This window comes from Solanum dulcamara, chromosome 5, assembly GCF_947179165.1.
Source record: "Solanum dulcamara chromosome 5, daSolDulc1.2, whole genome shotgun sequence".
Taxonomy (NCBI): Eukaryota; Viridiplantae; Streptophyta; class Magnoliopsida; order Solanales; family Solanaceae; genus Solanum; species Solanum dulcamara.
Genome location: NC_077241.1, coordinates 67,366,923 through 67,386,538, shown reverse-complemented (window position 1 = coordinate 67,386,538; position 19,616 = coordinate 67,366,923). Strand labels below are relative to the sequence as shown.

General features: G+C 32.9%; 1 protein-coding gene across 5 annotated transcripts; it reads right to left on the bottom strand.

The window, feature by feature from the left end:
- Positions 1-5,008: 5,008 nt before the first annotated feature.
- On the bottom strand, positions 5,009-19,475 carry LOC129889437 (TOM1-like protein 9). 5 transcript variants are annotated; one of them, XR_008766911.1, is made up of 12 exons: positions 19,053-19,475; positions 16,370-16,448; positions 13,812-13,910; positions 13,596-13,712; positions 12,843-13,003; positions 11,111-11,192; positions 10,744-10,829; positions 7,990-8,178; positions 7,116-7,549; positions 6,096-6,778; positions 5,497-5,832; positions 5,009-5,421 (listed from the first exon to the last, which is right to left on the bottom strand). XR_008766911.1 is itself a non-coding variant. In XM_055964728.1 (11 exons), the coding sequence occupies exons 1-10, from the start codon at positions 19,151-19,153 to the stop codon at positions 6,105-6,107; spliced, it is 2,022 nt and encodes a 673-aa protein (XP_055820703.1). In that variant the 5' UTR covers positions 19,154-19,475; the 3' UTR covers positions 5,009-5,421; positions 6,096-6,104. The 5 variants fall into 5 exon arrangements, 3 of the variants coding, with proteins under 3 accessions (XP_055820703.1, XP_055820702.1, XP_055820701.1); XR_008766912.1 differs by having other exon boundaries at positions 5,752-5,832; XM_055964728.1 differs by lacking the exon at positions 5,497-5,832.
- Between the last annotated feature and the right edge of the window lie 141 nt (positions 19,476-19,616).

The following is a 19,616-nucleotide window of genomic DNA, read 5'->3' as shown; positions in this document are numbered from 1 at the left end:
GGCTGATCTTGTTCTTCTCCTTTGGAGAAGATGACTAGAAAATGAAAAAAGAAAAAAAAATCCTTTTATGTTTAGGATGTGGGTAGTTAGAAATAGGAGTTGTAATCTTAGTCGTTCATCAATTTTGATGAGTGGTTTGGATTGGATTTTGGTATTTGATAAAGATGAGATGGATGGGTGTGATTAAAATACGGATTTAAGATTTGAATTTGGATCATATTGATTTTAATCTAGGCTAAAATTAAAATGAATTGAATAAAAAGAACTATGTTTAAAAATAAAATGGAGAAAAATTGAATAAATTGCTATCTAATTAATAACCATAATATATATGTTAAATAAGTAAAATCATAAACTTTATCCAGTAGTAATATTTTTATACATAAAGTAACTAATTATGTATATACTATGTAAATATATGTGTTTATATATAATGTACGTATGTATATAGTACGTACTAAAATAGAGCTATAATTAATATAGTTAACCAAAATATATAATAAACTTAATTAAGTAATAACTTTATAAACACATGTATATAGGACGTATTAAAATAGATATGTAATATGTGCATGTTAATATGAATAAGTAAATTATAAAATAAACTTAGTTAAGAAATATTTTTATATAAAGAAAATACTCACACATACATAATATATACTAAATCTATACGTAAGAATATTTGAATGTATTAAGCTTATTATTTATAAAATAAAAATAATAAAGATAATAGTAATAATATTAATAAATAGCAAAATATTATAAATTATGAATGTCAAAATATACGATTTATTGGGTAAAACTAAATATAAATTTATTTATTTAATAAAAAATAATTTTAAAAAATATCTATTTATTAATATAGTAATTCAAAAAATAGTTATGGGTTGGTCAAAATTGGGTGTCAACACTCTGTATTTCACTTTTTCATTATTTTTATATTATTTCTATTATGTAAGACCACTAATTAAGTATTTACTATTTGTAATTATTTTCCAAATCTAGTATAACATTTAAAAATATATTATCGACAAGTATATTACTTTCATCCCGAATTAATAATTTTTCTACTTTATTTCATTTTAAAAAAAATTGTCACTTTAAATATGTAATTTAAAATTATTTTAATATTATTTATATTATATAGGACCATTAAATTAGTCTTCAATAATTGTAATTATTTTCTAATGTAATAAAACATCTAAAAATATAATTATTGACTTTCATTCCTAATTAATAATTTTTTTACTTTTTCTTAAATTTTCGTTCAAAATGAAATAGGGGTAGCAAATTTTAGTACACGAAGTAAATTTTACGATGATATAATATTTACTATGTAATTGTATTTCATCAATGATATCACTTTTATTTGAATTATCCATTAATATGTCTAATTTATAATATTTGCTTGCAATTTATGTTATTTAGAAATTTAGAATAAAATTAATTTTATATTAAATGAAGAATTTGAAAAGAACAAAATTTATATTACATGAAGATTATATAGGGTGATTATTTGAAAAAAGAAGAAAGAATTTATAGTATGAAATAAGGAAATAGAAATAATAATATAATATTGAGGAGAGAGAGAAAAATTCCTTTTTAGAGAGTAATATAGAGAATTGGGTTGGAGTTGATTGTTTGCAAATAATCTCTATTCTCTATATTTGGAGAGTAAAATAGAAAGTGGGTTGGGCATGTGGATAACGACTTGGATTGTGTAACTTTCATATTGCATGTTTCTTTTAAATATTTACATGATATTATGTGGTGGATTCAGATCAACACATGATGCCTACTAGTACGTGTTGTTTGTATTGATATTATTCTTATTATGTCATTTGATATAGTCTAGTTGCAGGATCAATGATTTTTTTGGGTGAAGACAATTGTGATCTCTGATAGCTTTTACTCCTCTCTGCCTATGGTGGAAGTTGTGTCTATTTTTATATTATTTCATATTCTTAGAAGTTCTTGTACATGTTTAAACTAGTTCCTAGGGATCAGAGTTTTCATTGTATTTACAAAAGTTTTCTATTGAAACTAAGGTTGAAATTGATCCCTTCATTTTATTAATGTGATATATCATGTTTCACGTCTTACTTTTGCATTATCTGTTTTAAATGAGATGGTAAGAATTCGCATATCTAAGCGTTAGAGTAAGTGGTCACACGATCCAATAATTGAATCATGACATGCAGTGTGCAATCAAATTTATGCGGGGGTCTAATGCGGTCTCCCAAGGCAAATGGGAAACAAAAAGAATATAGCATAAGGAAATTTTTTTGCAATGTTTTCTTATTAAGTTGTCTGAAATGACTAAATTCTTGAAAGGTGCATATGATTTTTTAAAAGGAGACTACATATATAACTCGTTTACATATATAATTTCTTCTTTTTTAAAAGAGTAATTAACTTATTAGAGTTATGTAGAAATATAGTCACTCTATTATGTATTTGGAAGCATATTTATTACATATTTTTTTAAAAAAATAAATAAATAAAGAATGAATAAACTGAAGCAATTAAAAAAATTGATTTGATTTTAGAAAAAAATAGCATTTTTAATTTATATGTTAGTGCTATATTCTGATTTTGGTCCTTGTGTTATCCAACTTAGCACTATTATCCTTCAATTATATCATGTGAGTGATTTTTATTCTTCAACTAACATACAAAAAAAATTAAAGAATCGAGAGTTCATTCTGAAAAGGGTAATTCAAGTATTTAAAAATTGTTGTTTGTCTCGTCTAGCAAAAATTAATTGAGCTACGTTTGATTTTTGATAAGTGAAAGGTGAATCAATTGCTAAAAGTGGATTACGATCCACCCCCTCATGTGAGTACTCTTTGAGTTAAATAGTTTATCTAAGAAAAATGTCACAGCATACATACTGAAATACTTAGAATTATTGTTCCTTGATGGTGCGTAAATTATATATATGAAAATGTGATTCTCAGTAAATTGATCTTACATTTTCTTATATCTTGTCTAAATAAAAGAATATGGAGAGTGAATTTTTTGCTTGAGATATGAACAATAAACTGAATTTAAAAAATATCATATTTCTATCGATTTCTTTATCTTAATTAGCAAACAAATTATATGAGATAATAGAAAATAATTTTATATATATAAAGATGTGCATGGTGCCTATAAATGACACATTCGTTTTTGTCTAATAGTCAAAGGAAAAAAAATTGTTTATCGGAGTCGGACCAATATCAAAAGGGACGACTCTCAAAGTATCGAAATACCTAAAATGCCCTTGTGAAGATTCTCTTATAAATAGTAGTAATATTTAGCGTAAATTTATAAACAACATCGGTTGTAGTCTAGTTGGTTAGGATACTCGGCTCTCACCCGAGAGACCCACAGCTTCAAGTCCCGAAAACGGAATTACTTCAAATTTTTCTATTTGAACACACAAAACTATGCACCTAAAAGATGCACACAAATATCAGATTAAGTTAATTCAATATTTAAAAAATTAAAATTTAGATATTCAAACATATATGAAAAGTATAATTTTTCTCATATCAATATGATAAAAAAATATATCTATATTGATCTTAGTACATAAATAAAAGTATCAAAAATGTTTTTTTGTCTCTCTTCCGTTTTTTCTTTTCTTTTTCTCTTTTCTCTCTCTTCCGTTTTTTCTTTCTTTTTTTCTCTCTCTTTCTTCCTCTCTCTCCTTTCTCTCTCTTTTAAAAATAATAATCAATTATTCTAATTTAAAACTTAATTTTGAATTAAATATTATAAAAATGATGTTTTTACTATTTTTTAAATTAAATAATTTTTTATATAAATACATATATAATGCATTTCTAACACAATAAAATAAATAAATATAAATAAAAGCGTAATACATTTTAAATTCAATATATTATATATATTATAGACATATTTCAATGAACATTGTGAATATATAACTAAAACATTTTTAATACAAATATGTTATAAATATTATGTGTGAATTTTAAACATTCTAGTATTATTCAAATTAATTTACGCTGTTAAAAATATATCATATTTGTTGAAATAACAACAATTGAATTCATAATAATGTATAATATTGAATTTTAATTGTATACATTTTAAATTTAATATATTATACATATTATAGAGACGTTTCAATGGACATGGTGAATACATAACTAAAATACTTTTAATACAATAATATATTCCGTTAATAAGAGAAAAAATAAAAAATAATTATAATAGACTTTGAATTCAATATATTATATGCATATTTCAATGCACGTGGTGAATATATAACTAAAATATTTTTAATACAATAATATATCATGTTGATTAGAGAAAAAAATAAAAAATAATTATAATAGATTTTGAATTCAATATATTATAAGCATGTTTCAATGCACATGGTAAATATATAACTAAAATATTTATAATACAATAATATATTTTAGCACTATTAATAAGAGAAAAAATAAACAATAATTATAATACATTTTAAAATCAATTTATGATACATATTATAGGCATCTTTTAATAAATGTGGTGAATATATAATTAAAATACTTTTAATATAAATATATGATAAGTATTATATGTGAATTTCAAACATTTCGATACTATTTAAATTAGTTTTAAATTAGGATAATTAATTATTTTTAAAAAAAAATGGAGAAAGAGAAAGAGAAAAAACAAATAGAAAAAAAAGAAGAAACATGCAGGAAGAGGGGGGGAGGAGAGGGTAATTTTAACTATTAATTAAGATAAATATGTTGTAAACCGTAATTAAAAAAAAGTACCATAAAAAAAATTATTAATCTAAAAAAATTCATTTACGTAAAAATTTCATAAATTAACACCGACAAGAAGGACATCAATTCCTAATTCATGTAGTACTGCGAGCGCAGCAAAAGGTTGAAATAGCAGCAGCGCGACACAGAAAGTTTGAAACTTCAAAGTTCAACACATGCATTCAGTTTGCCAAAAAGTTTTCATCCGTTACATCCGTAAAAATAAGGACAAGTTAATATGAAATGTTCAATGCTTTTGTTAGTACATAAATTGACTACACAGTCGGTTTATATACATGTATGTATTCAGTTTTCTTTTTAATTTTCAATAACGGATTACTCCTATTCATTTTTCCCCATAAATAAAAGTAATATTGTCAACATTAATATAAAAATATGTATAAAGACCTACTTTGTATTTTTCTTTCATTTTAAGGAGATTAATTAGATATATGACACAGGGAAATTGCAGTCTGAGTCTACTCACAAATTCCCCAGTAGAACGTCTATGAATAGTCAATTGGGAGAAGAAAACATCCGCCAGCATGGTAAAATCCGGGGAACATCTTTGCAGCTCCAAACCACTATCATCTTCATCCTCCACATCATGCCGGCATATTTTCCACAAATGAGTTATACTACAGTCCTACAAACCAGAAGAAATACACCCTTAAGATGTCTTAATGCACCTAAGGGAAGTATGAATGGCTGATAGAACCACCTGGTGATATCTCACTTCAGAAGGATGAAGAGTCAACCAACCAGTTTACACACTGCAGTATAATATCTTCATCTTCCATTCAAAGCAAAGGAATCGAGTATAAAGAAACAAATACCAAAACATAAAACAGCGAAGACAATGTAAAACCTAACTTTACCCGTTGTAGCTCAGCAAACAATGAATTATCTTACAATTTCAATTCCTTCAGGTGAGGCATTGGTGTAATATTTCCCTAGTGAGCCACAAAGCTCTTACCAGTGTAGGAGTTCACATCGCTTGTAAAAACTTCTAGGTAAAAGCACAAATAACTGCATGACCAGTTATAACAGCACCAAGCTGCACAAAAAAGCTATAAATGAAGACATTCTATACATATTCAAGCTGGCAAAAAAAGGAAGTTCCTCAACTTTCTTTGTGATCTAGCTTTTACTCTCTACAAGAAATGTACACAAACTCACAAAGAACCATTAAATGCGTATGGACCAAAAGGAACAATATGTGAAAATTAAGTATTGAGGGAAAAATCAGCAAGCAACACAAGCTTGATTACTAAATAGATGTGAGAATCATATTGAAGAAAAGAAGGAAGGTGCAGAAACCAGTCACTGTCACATGCTCCCAGCTCTGCCAGGAGTAGTTTTGGATGATTTGAACTTTGAAATGTCAACAAGGTCTCCAAATAGTTTATCCTCCGGCTTTGAGGGTTTTCCAGATGGTATGTACGAAGGAGTTGAAACTGGATAGGATGAATTATTTAGGACACCATCATCCCTCACGGAGAGCCCAGACATTCTCTGATTAAGAAATTGTGTGTTATGTGGTTGGGCATAACCATAGCCATAACCAGCCATTTGGTTGCCATACATTTGTTGTTGGGCATACATATAAGCCATGTGCCCAGGTGGCATTTGTTGTGGAAACATACCCATTGATTGACCACCTTGGATTGGTTGAGGAAGCAACCCTACCATCTGATTGTTTTGCATAGCCTGGTTCATCATGGCAGGCTGTCCACCAGTGATCGGTTGTGCATACATACCATGGACATGTGAACCACCAGCCAATTGCTGGCTGTTAGCTGCCATCAGCTGATTATTTTGCATTGATAAAGCATTTGGACTACCAGACATTAGCTGATTGTTGTGCATTGGTAGAGCATGTGGACTACCTGGCAACAACTGATTATTTTGCATCAGTTGAGCATGAGGATTCCCCACTATTTGGCCGTTCTCTGCTGCCTCAGCTTCCCATGGAGGTGGTGGAAAAGAACTGCTTTGACCACCTAATCAGATATTAGACAAGCACTATGTGAGTAATAATTCAGAAACTCGATGAGCAAGAGATCGTAGAATTCAGGCAATACATAAGACCTGTACAGAAGTTGGGTTACACATGAGGCATACCAACTTCAAACACCCGCTATATTTCAGCATATCCCTGTTTAACTCTTAAGTAATATATCTAATGGCTGCCAGGTCTTTTCAGGTAATAGGGAATAATACTGAGGATGAATTCGACCTATAGCTAACAGAGTACACATTTATACTCAAACAGAATGCATGCAATTTTTTTCTGGTTGAGATAAAACAGAATGCATGCGGGATGACAAAGAAACGCACCATAAACTGGAGAAGCTGACTGCTGTTGCTGTGATATCTGTTCGTTCCAGGCCGTGTTAGAGCCTTGTGTATATGTTGTTCCAGGCACACTTCCATTTGGGTACAAAGTTGGCTGGGTAGAAGTGAAGCTCTGTTGTTGAATTTGAGGGGACGAAGCATGAGTCTGCCCAGCTGAATATGGAGATTGTGAGTTGCTGGGTGATGAAAACATGTCAACAAGAGCAAGGGCATTCTGCTGTGAAACAGGACTTGCAGGCTGCGGTTCTCCACCAACAGGAACAAGGGCCAGAACATTCTCAGTTGTAGGTGAGCTGAAGTCATCTCCACTTAGAAGATCAATTTTCGGGTCAACTTTTGTTGTTGTTGATGGACTGCTAGCTGATGGAGGAGCAAGAAGAAGCAACTGTGTCCCTAGGCTAGCATTTGATGTAGGTCTGAAAAATACACCAAGCGACTTATACAAAAAGATTTGTGTCACATCTTACAACTCAAAAGCTAAAATGAATACCCAGAATTTCTATCATATTCCCCTTTTCTTTGGGGGAAGGGGAAGGGATAGCTTATTTGAAGTACAACAACCTAGCACTGAATAGGAAAATTCTACATCGCAAAGAAAAAAAGGCACATATTTACATCAATCTTGTAACAGCAGAGGACTTTTGAACCTTGATAATAGCTTTAAAGCATATCAGGAAATTAACAATTTAACATTTCAATCTAGAAAAGCCATGTATACTATTTAAGCTATGAGTTCGCTCAAAAAGAATCTAACAATCAAAACATATTGGGTTTAGTGTGTGTGTTTTTTTTTGGGGGGGGAGGGGGGGGGGTGAAGTTTGGATACAGAGGTCAAATAAGGATAATAGCTATTTACCCTTGGTCTGACAGTTTGCGGTCTCCGGTATCAATAAGTGGAGCATCAACATTTACAAGAGGTTGAGGTGGTTCAGATTTTGGTTTTTCCACTTGAACAGAAGTTCCGGAAGCAATAGCTTCATGCTTGGCCAATACACGCTGCAACTCATCATTCAGCGCTAGCCCTTGGCAGAGCAGTGATTCATCCCTGCATCAGGTAAATGTAAGGATCCCACGGGAATCACAACCAAATGGTGCATAATAAATATGGCAGAGCAGAGAGAAAACATAGAAAAGACTCAGAAAAAGAATAAAGAGATTAGATTGAAGTTCTAATATCATGGCGAGTCCAGCATATTTGTATAGCTTGATAAAATATTGTTGTCCTAACTGAATTACTAGAACTTCTACTGCAAAAATAAGGACAGGAGATGGCATTAAAAATGGTTAGCCTTTACTTCTCTTCCTGACAATGACTTATAAATATGTTATAAATTAGAAGCTTCAACTAATTATTTTGACTACTTGGAGTGTCCACGTCAACAGGGCTCAGGCGTTCCTACACCTCTTTAAAGAGCACCATGCTATAGAGTGTTAATGAGAATGTCCATCTCACTTACCGAAATAATAGTTAAAACCTTCCAGGTTTCAATTAGAACCATCCAATAAATCCGAAAATCATTTATCAAGAATAATTTTGAGAGGATTGTCAACCAAACTACATACTTTTTAACACAAACCTGAAATGTTGAAATCAGAAGAAAAAAATCCAAAAGGTTGTTGTCCTGAGAAGCTTCTAAGCTCCTGCTGTAGAATTCTAAGCATAGATTTGGAGTACGGCCCTAGTCTTGAACTTTTTCTTTCCATTTTAAAGATAAGTAGATTACATACTTCCATCTTCTGCTCCTTCTGCTGACATCATTCACATTCGGACACTATCTAAAGAAACTGCAACTGCTTCCACTCCTAGCTTCAGAAGAGACATCATTTACCAACTTTCACTTACAAAGCCGGATAAAAGAATAAAGGTTCTCGATCCTACCATTTAAGAAGGTCAGCATCATTACAGAAATAATGTCTCCTAGATCATCAATGGAACACCTATGCTGTTGTTATTACTAGAAGAGTGCAACTACATTGGGCTGACGAAACATTCAAACCATTAAACACAAGTTCAATCACTGAAAAATTTCACAGGAAAAGGCGAGCCATTGACAACGACACAATCTCACACCATAATGCAAGCAGATTTTGGGCTCCAGAGAATATGCTTATTATTTGTACTTCTATCTCAACGTCTTCAAAAACTAACACATACAACAGCAGAGGGAAGAAGGCTGCTTAGAGATGGCAAAAATCAATTCATTCTTAGTGCTAATAGCTTGAAGGACAATTTAGTCATTTTAATACAAAATAGTGTTTATTAGAACATATTTACCAAACACACCAACGGCTTATTTTCAGCTTCAGCATTTCTATCCAATCATGTAACTACATCTTTTTTAAATTCAGCTCCAATACTTCAAAAGTGCTTGAAATCTATTCTTATTCCACTAATCCAAAAGGGCTCTAAGCAATTAGAAATTTTGTAAAGGAAAGGTTAAGTCATTGAAAACTTGAAACATGGTCTTATTATCTAATCAAATACTTCAAATGGTTTTGAACTTGATTGACACAATTTTGTTTCAAAGGTTTCACTTAGTTATAGCATTTTAAATCTTCATCCAAAAATTATTGTTCGAGTTTAGAGTTACATTTTCTTGCATTACATATATAATTTCTGTTTTCATCATTAGCTCCTTTCATCACAAACCCTCATGCTTTGATTGCTATTTGTGCTTAAAGTCCCATCAGGCCTTGGGACATTTTCTATACTTTGACAATCAAAACCACTAAATTTATCAAGAAGCCATGAAATAATTGCTACAAAACCTGCTTCACCACTTCTACCTCCCACCTGTTGGATTCATGGTGACGTGACTGTCAAATTCGAGAATCCATAACCATGTATGTCAAACTAATTGTGATACCAACATCTATGTCCTAGCAAGTGTGTTTCCCTTGTTTGTTTAAACTTTAAAAATTGAATTAACTGACACCCTGTTAGAGAGCCCATTTCCTCCTTGAGAGGATGCTGTGGACTAGTGGTACTCAATAGGGAGATATAATAACAAGTCAACATGAGATAGGGGTTTCTCTGCTTCAAAAACATCTGAAAGGTCATCCTGACCTAACCAAGTGTGTTTTGCTTTATTTGGTTCAGTTAACACAATTTTCCCAGACTTGATTTTGAAGGTTTATTTTTTTAGAGCTTCTGTTGAGCCCACAGTATTCAGAAATCTAGGTAGGCATTTGGATATGAATTGGATGATATTTGAAAAAAAAGTAGCCTTTGAAGTTAAGTTGAAAAGGGGTATTTGAAAATTGAAGCTGCATTTGGACAGGTATTTCATTTGAAGAAATGTTGAAGTTTTGAGAATGAAAAAAAAAATTACTTCAAAAAGTTGGTTTGCGTGTTATTCAAACTTGAAACCAACTTCAAGTTGGAGTTGGAAAATTGTAGCAGCAACAATTTGTTAACCAAACATTGATTTGGAAATATATTTTGGAAAAAAGGAAAAATTCTAATGTCTGAATGGGACCCTAATTTCCTCATCAGTCCACTTCATCAATACGGATATAGTACCAACAAAAACTAAATTTTGACAAATCTGTCAAGATTTTATAGGAAAAGCACTTAAAGAGAAGTAGTCTGCGTAATACAAGGCCTTACGTAGTCGAGTTTACAAGGTGTACTACTCTTTGCTTGTAGGTACGACATTGTTCCACCAAATCAACAATCACCTCTTGTTTCAGCCCCTGTAAGCCAACAAGCAAATACATTATCGCATTGAACAAAGACCATCAACTCAGCAAAATAACAGATAAGATTTCGACACAAAAGAAAAACTAAAACAAATTTAGGAAATTTCAACACCAAGTATCCACCGTTCTTCTTAGAGATGAATATTTCCCTAAGAAGCAACTACATGAGTTGACAACAATACACCGCAACATTTTTAGCCTGCCCAATTTGCATTAGAGTAAGAATATCTTAATGTTGAATAATACCCCCAATAGATGTTATAAGCAAGATATACCTCTTTGTTTTCAGGATCTAATGCACTCAGCATTTCAGCAAGGACATCCATGATACCACGTGCATTCTGGATCTCTGTCAAGCTAGCAACACAAAAAGAAGAAAATGAGCCTAACAGCCGAAAGATGCTGCGGTACAGGTATTAAATGACATTCACCAGCAGCTGCAAATCATTCATCTTGCTTCCCTTTACAAACAGAAATGCATTGTCCACCATAATAATATAATATGGCGGAAGGGATAACAAAAAAGTCTGTGTGAAGATTGGCATATAGAGTTCAGATTCAGAAGTTTAGCAGTAGAGAACCGTAAACGAAATCCAAATTTATTATCGACAGGTCTAAATATTTTGTTTTTCTACTGGGGATCCTACATGGGATCACTTCAAAGATCTCCGGACCACATTGTAAAATTGGATGGTAGACTCATAAGATCTTACCAGAAACAGCTTATAACAATTACAATGTATTAACACTAGAAGGACAACATAGATGAGTTCAAATTAGTCTAAACAAGTAACATCAAGTCTAGATATGATAATGCATCTCAGAAAAGAGATATCAACACAATCATAGACATATAATATACAGTGTGAAGCAAAAAAGCGGCAAAAAAGGTCCGTTGGGGCTTTATGCGCAAACCGCAAATAAAGCGTGAGCTTTAATGGAAAAAAGCACAAAGGGAGACAAAATACAAATATATATGTTTAGTCCAAGACTAATAATTTATAAGCATGAATGAAAAATATACGAACAAAGAAATTAAAAAATAATTACGGTAAAGTAAAAATATCAATTGTTTAGTATCATCTCTTCAGAAGAGGTTCATTGGCAAGGAAAAGTATGTCTTAGAACCTTGATGACGACGTTGAAGCAACACATTAAGTGAAGCAAAGCGCTCAACACGTTGAGCCTCGCTTTAGGGCTTAAGCGCGCTTTAAGCAGTATAAGCATGCCTTTGATAACACTGATAATATACCAAAGATAACTGCTGAAATAAAAAGAAGACGCAAGAATGGATATTCATATATTATTATTTCTATTTACAGCTGAGCAGATTAATCTTGGACTGCGTAACCTAACATCTGGATGTCACAACTCACAAAATACATCAAAATGAAGTAAACTAGTATAATTGGTGAAGTAGTAGGAGACTACTGATCCTAAAAATCCATTAGAGATCCTACAGTGTACCTGCTATGATCCTACCACTTTTCAATTCTCCAGATATTTGGGTAGACTCAATGAACTTGGATCAATCCTTGGCAATTCAAGCAGATATAGCACAAAAAGGAAGATATATACCAGCAACAAGTCCTAAGGTTATTCAACAGTAACATTTTGTCAATAAGAGAGTATCATTGCTGATGGAGGAAACTAATCCTAAGTTCTCTTCGATTCTTTATTCAATGTAATCAAAGTGATGGTTTTCCATTGACTTTAAACACTTGTATTTGTATCACCTGCCTAAATTTACATTTGGTTGAGGCACTGAGCTCAACCATCAAAATATGCCAAGGCATGCACTAAGAAACTAGCCATCAAAAAAGTTGTTCAAGGACAAGTAGGAGAAGTATTCTCCAAGACTGGCTCTCCATTCTCGCTTTTGACTATCAATTATACCAAGTGCACCAGCTGAAAGCTCCGCAACAGGACAAGAAACAAGAGAGAGAAATCACAGTAAATGACTTAAAAGTCTTAACTTCTTTCAAGAGTTAGAAGTGAAAGATTCACCTCAAGGCTGGATATTCAGCCTCTGCAGAAGACTCAGCCGCTTCCTGACCGGATTCAGGATTCCGGAGATTCTGTGGGTATGAAGCCAGCGGATGTGTTTGGGGGGGTGTGAACACGGGGGCTGATTTCTCAGCTCTCTGAGGGAATACAGCTCCAATGCGCTGAAACGTCAAGCAGCATGTTTTAAAACTCCATTTTGAGAAGCAACAAAATGCTAAAGGAATGACATGACAACTGTGAATGAACAAAATACGTGTGGTAGAAGCTGGTCAATAAGCGTCTTAATTGAAATTTTAGCAACCATTGAATTGTTTGGTGATATGCATTCCTCCAACAACTTCTATGTTGCAACTGGACCCTATACTAATTAGTGCTCCCTCCGTTTCAATTTGCTTGACCTACTTTCCTTTTTAGTCCATTTCAAAAAGAATGACTCTTTCTTTTTTTGGCAACTTTTTAATTTCAACTTTCCACATGGCATGTTTAAGACCACAAGATTAAAGGGCATTTTGGTACATTTGACATATCTTTAATTTTAGACCACAAGTTTCAAAAGTATTTACTTTCTTAAACTCCGTGCCAAGTCAAAATAGGCCAAATTGAAACGGAGGGAGTAGCTGATTTTGGATGATATGTTAGAAAACTGAACTATCACAAATTGACCCAGTTTCTTTTATTAATTGTTTTGATTACTAAAGACATGAATAACTATCACATGCAGATACACAAATTAAAACCAGTAGAAAGATTTACCAGCAACTCCTGGTATGCGCCATAAAATTGTGGATATCTTGCCCTTGGTCCTCCAAATGCTTCTTGCCACGTGTCTATCAAAATTAATACTTTTTCCTTGACATGCAAGTCAGGTTGCTGTTACAAAACAGTACATAAAGATGCCTTAACTTTGTGAAGAAAGAAAAAAAGGTTCAAAGAAGAAGTAAAGGAGTTTGAGAGTCAGCAAGAAATCACCTTCTTTTTTACAATTTTCACCATCTCATGAAGTAGATCTTTCTCAGCAACATGCATATGGACAATATCCCCACAATTCTTGACAATTGTTTCCAACAGCTGAAAAATAGAAACTCAAATTATAATGTCCAATCAACTTATTGATTTGACACACTGGAGTTCTGAGTTAAAAAAAATGTTAAAGAAAAATCAATCAGTGTTCCTTCATGAATTTTAGAATCTTACAGATAACATCAAAAATTTCAGTCTTTATCATAAGGTCACACTGCTAATGAAGGGGCATTTAGGCAATTAAAGACTCTTAAAGGTTACAGATTGATAGAGCGAAAATATTCATCTATTTGAATACCAAGATATACCTACTTTGATATACAGCTCTTTTATGAATATTCAATATGTTGTCCAACTCTTATAGGAGTTGATGAGAAGTGAACTTCTAGATTTTCCATATGAATCTACTAAATCATGATTTCCCTGCCCACTAGATCTCAACAGAAAGAGGAAAAGTGTAAGAATCTAATAGCGGGAGTAAAGATAACTAAAAGGAGACCTGTACAATTCTAGAAACCCAACCAAATGGTAAGGCTTTCTTTATTTTAATGCATCATAAAAGTTCAACAAGATGCATAACAGCAAGGAATGCATTTAATTAGATAACTTGTAATAGTTGAACATGATTGAGAGGGGCATTCATATCAAAGTAAGAATGATAAAAGTGTGGAAAATTAAGTTACTTGACCTTAGTTTCAAACATCAAGTGAAACCAAGATCCCAGCCTTATCTTCATCAATCAATTATTTCTTATTGCTGAAACTTTTCTTTCCAAGTATTATATTGGCTTAGAAAATTTTGTCTAGTTGTAGAAAATGACCAGCTTCAATCAATTTCTCATATAGTGGTTTCTGAACTATTTTGTTCAGCAAAGAAGTCAACCCCCATGGAATGAACCATTTTTTACTATAATTTGACTTCTTGTTGTGAAAGAATTTAGAGCCTGTTTGGATTGGCTTTTATCTATGACTTACTTTTGTTATTTTGGCTTAAAAACAAGTGCTTATAAGCACTCTTTTATTTTACCCAAACACTACAAATCTGTTTAAAAGCTATTTTGGCTTAAAAGCACCTAAAATAAGCTAATCCAAACATGCTCTAAATCATCTAACCCAAAGCTTTAAGGAGATGGGTCAAGTAGCTTGAAATCATATTGGAAATCCTTACACAACCAATGAGATACAAGTACAGCTTCAACACCTTCTGCACGTGGATTTTTGTCCCCTTTTCTGAAAGGAGGTTCAATAGTAGCAGCCCTAATATCGAGGGAGACAGATTAGGCTCAATAGGTAATGAGTGGACCTGAAGTAATGTTAGTGGATAGACGGACTAAATTGAGAAGGTATAAACCTTGAGAAGCTCCATGAGCTGAGTTGAGGGAAGGAAAAGCCTAGACTTATCGAACTAGAGAGAGAAAGCAATTGTGGCAACGGGCTCACCAAAGTTTCACTCTATTACCAGGCGAAAGAATCTAAACATTCAACTTAAAACCTAAAAGCAATGCGTAAAGTAACTCAGGATAATTATAAACCTTTTTGGAAGGTGGAAACCCTAACACAACCTATGAGGGACAACTGAAGCATTCTCTAACTGTTGTGAGTTCATTGCAAGTTTGGCTAGGTACATCTATTAGGTAAACAACCAAATAAAGCAACAGAATTCTCAAGGACAAGGACAAAGACTTAGTACTGATAGAGTACTCTAGAGCCAGAATGTACAACAATATAAATAATATATTTAACCGTTCAAATTGTAGATGAGCATTGTCATTTAACATCCTTTTGTAACTTCTTTACAAGAACCATACATCTTTTTTAATACGGTAGTATTCGGGGCAGCTTGTGTACACCCGACTAATTTCATGGGGTACCTGTGTAACTCTGTCCACTAAGGTTTAGGCAGATGAGAAGAAATCATCTAGTGCTTTTTGCCTCCACTAAATTTGAACTAAGGCCTCATGGTTCTCCATTTTATTGACCACTAGGCAACATCTTTGGGGGTAAGAACTATTTATTAAACATCCATATTTTCAAAGAGATTATCTAATCAACTACAAAATAAAGAAAGCACTTAGCATTAAGAAAGCAAAGGAAAAAACAGTTTTGGGAAATGCACCCTTATGTGTCACCAGAAAGACTAGACATTCAAACTAATAGCTGGGGGGGTTTCAATAAGCTACATGCTAAGAGCTGATTAGAGATTGCTTGAGATGCACAGTGGCCAGTGCCATATATCACCACTCCACCTCAAGGATACTCCATGATAATGTAGCTGCGGTTTTCTTAAAAAGTAAAGATCATATAGCATACATAACCGTATCTGCAATTAATGAGAGAGAAAACAAATAATGAACATGAAACAGTTGACGAAAAGAGGTAGCATAAATTTAACACCTGAACATCTCCTACACAAAAGAAAGAATGACAAAGTAACACAAAAATTGGAGAGTTAACAGTCCATATGAATGAAATAATAAAGCATCAATTTTGACGGATTTAGAAGCTTACTGTCAGAGCAAGAAGTTGGACTTTGGGATTCTTACTACCAAGACGTCTTTTTATTCCCTTCACGACATCTTTGGCTTGCCTGGTAAACCAAAAAGGAACATAAATATCAATAATAAATTTAAACAATCTTCCACCAACGGTAAAAGCAGACATCCATATTTACAAGCCAATAACACGAGAGAAAATTTACAGAGAAAAAGAGAAGAGGAAAAGGGAGATTTTAGTGAGCACGACTACATGATGCAATTACAGTCTAGTTCATTGGATTTCTATTTAATGTTTTTCTTTTCAGGGAAAGGTAAGGCTATATATTTTTATAATACTCAGAAGAACCACAGATATGAAATATTACAGAAATTATTTACAAAAGGTCTAAAGATAACACTGCCAGTTAATCAGAAGAGCTAAGAACATATACTATTTGTCTTTTACCATTTAAGGGTTCTTATTAAGTTATTTTGACCAACAAAACAAAAATAATTAAGAACCAGAACTTCAATTGACACACAGAAAGTCATCGTTTCCAAAACGTCTTCAATTCCTTTTTCCACAATATCCAGATGTCCATTTAATGGACGTAAAATTTATCCTCAATTGTAGTGATAAAATTATTAACTGCAGATACAGCTTAAGGACAGACTTAAAATCATTTGAACAGGCTGCACTGTCAGATGCAATCAAGATTCTTTTTTTTGTTTGGGATGGTAAGTTTGTCAGGTGCACTCACAGTTAAATGGGTGAACCTAAGATCAAACCAATGCTCTTCTATAAGTTAGTCCACCTAGTTTAGGTAAGGTATAAAAAAAAACTTGTTGAGAGTGCGAGTGATTTGAAGTAAATTGTTGATACCAACCAAACTCATAAGAAACTTGAGTGCTTAATGTGTAAAATTTTCTTATTATTTTGTTTTGTTTGAGGATAAGCAGAAGTTTAAGCTTGAGGGAGTTGATAAGTTGGGAACTAACATCTTTTACTTGAATTGTAGCTTCTCTAAGAAAAGGTCATTGTAGCTTCCCTAAGTAAAGGTCTAACAGCATAACTAACTTATTTTGTTGGTTTCAGGTCTATGAACACAAAAGGAAACAAAGGGAAGAAATGTATCAAAAAGATTGAAGGAAGACCAAGTTTGGAGCAAAAAGCTGAAAAATCAGAGAATTGAAAAATGTGCTAAAGGGCAAAACATGGAGACGATTTCTGTTCATCTCCACGATTTGAAGGAATCACACAGGAACAACATGCTGATCCATTCCACAATTCCAATCGTGTGGTTGATGAAGACATGAAGTACTGAATCTAAGACAAAATGGACAAACGTGGAGATGATTGCCAAACGCAATTGGTCTTAAATCCTCAGAGAAAAATCACATATTAATTCCTCGTAGAAAAAAATATGTATATAAACCAGCAAGGTACAAATAAAAGTAAGTTTAGCATTCATTTCTCAAAAAAAAAAAAGTTTAGCATCTGCAAAAATCAGGGACTTGGCAGAGATTTATTGGTTTCAGGCATTTCTTAAGGATTAATACCACGCTCTGTTTTGGCCATATTTATTATCCACTGCCATCTTTTCCAAGTCAGAACTCAAGTAACTTCAAAAATTAATTGTGCTCTCAAACAAAACATTGGTTGGTTTGCTTTTGCTAAGATGCATGTGCCACTGGCATTTTCACTGAAGCACCATCTTAGAGTTTGCTACATTAGGGCTCAAACACCACCTTTGACAACACAGTCAGAAACATAGTTAAAAAAGATTCCTTTTTTGGGGTTTGATGAGTAAAACTGATTAAACTTTTAGGATATTGGGAGTACCATTTGACACAAGGCAATAATCATAAGAATTCAATGGGCTGGTAAGCCAACCATTACCAGCCCATTTCAGTTTATGACTTTATGGATCAGCTATCTCCTTGTACACATCCTTGGCACAAGGAGAGGATGAATTTGATGCTACACAATACATATGAACAACAGATTATACAACACTATTTGCAAACTCAATCGACAAAGAGAAGTCATAGACTCAAGAATTATCATTGATATTCGGAGGAGTAGCTCATCAGAGTTTTTAAGAAAAACAATGCATTAGATAGCATAACATACAAAGTAAAATGAACTTAAGACTAAGAAGGTTCATTTCGCTCATCATGACAACAGCTAATAACTCACAAGGATATTTTACCCACATAAAATGAAATGCAAACCCTAAACAAGACTACAACTACCCAAAGAGACCCATCCCCAATTAACAAGCATGACAGTAAAGCTCACTGGTACGCAGTGCAAAAGTAATTTCATATCTAGCAGGAGCTGACAACAGAATCATTCACTTCCTTTTTGCATAATGTCACTTGTACTTCCTAAGCAAACAGGATTTAGTCTAATCAATCACCTCATCGAATTAACAGTTTTTTCAAGAAATTCTCAACAGAGGTACTATTAGTTTTCTTTTTGTAAATAGGACAATTGCCACTATACTATACATTCATCTAAAGTTTCGTAAGCCATCAACAACTTAACGAGCAACTACTTAAGTGCTACATGTAACTTGGAAATCCAGTTCTAAACTCAGTCTGAATCAAAAACACTCTCAAGTCACCTAAACCAAAAAATAAAAGAGAAAAAGCGGCACAAGTTTAACATACTTAAAAAAAATGATTAAAAAGAGCAAGGAAAGGAAGCATACGCGGGATCGTGATTGCAAATATCGCAGATCTCGAGATTCATAGCCCAATCAGGACCTATGAGCATATCGCTCGTTGCTCTTTCCACCATTGAATTCACCATCCTTATATTTTTTTACTTCTGTTCACCTCCGATAGAAAATCTCCAGCTTTCTCCGATCAAAACCACCGGTCAACTCCCCGGCGATATCAAAGGAAAGATTCGCCGGCGAGATTTTCAATCTTCACGAGAATCCCTGAACTTACGAATCAAACAGTTTTGTAGAATCACACGGCTCTCTTTCTCTCTCTTATCTGCGATCGCACCTTTTTCTTTTTCTTCCTAGCTTAATTTTTCATCGACGAATATGAATATTTTAGTCCCTCCATTTTAATTCAATTGGGCTTCCTTTTTTTTTTTAATCCATTTCCAAAAGACCAAAGGGTATTTTCTATATTGAAAGGCAAATTATTTATTTGCATTCCTTTTTTGACTCAAGGAAGTCTAGAGATGACTTGTGTGAACCCTACAATTAATTTATTTTTTACATTTTTATATAAATAAACATGATAAAAACAACATATAT

What these genes read in the sequence shown, in the direction of transcription:
- LOC129889437 (XM_055964728.1), bottom strand. Translation starts at nt 19,153, where the DNA reads ATGGTGAATTCAATGGTGGAAAGAGCAACGAGCGATATGCTCATAGGT. An exon ending in TCCAACTTCTTGCTCTGACA is followed by an intron (nt 13,911 to 16,369) that starts GTAAGCTTCTAA and finishes TCTATTTTTCAG; the next exon opens with CTGTTGGAAACAATTGTCAA. An exon ending in GCGCATACCAGGAGTTGCTG is followed by an intron (nt 13,004 to 13,595) that starts GTAAATCTTTCT and finishes TTGACGTTTCAG; the next exon opens with CGCATTGGAGCTGTATTCCC.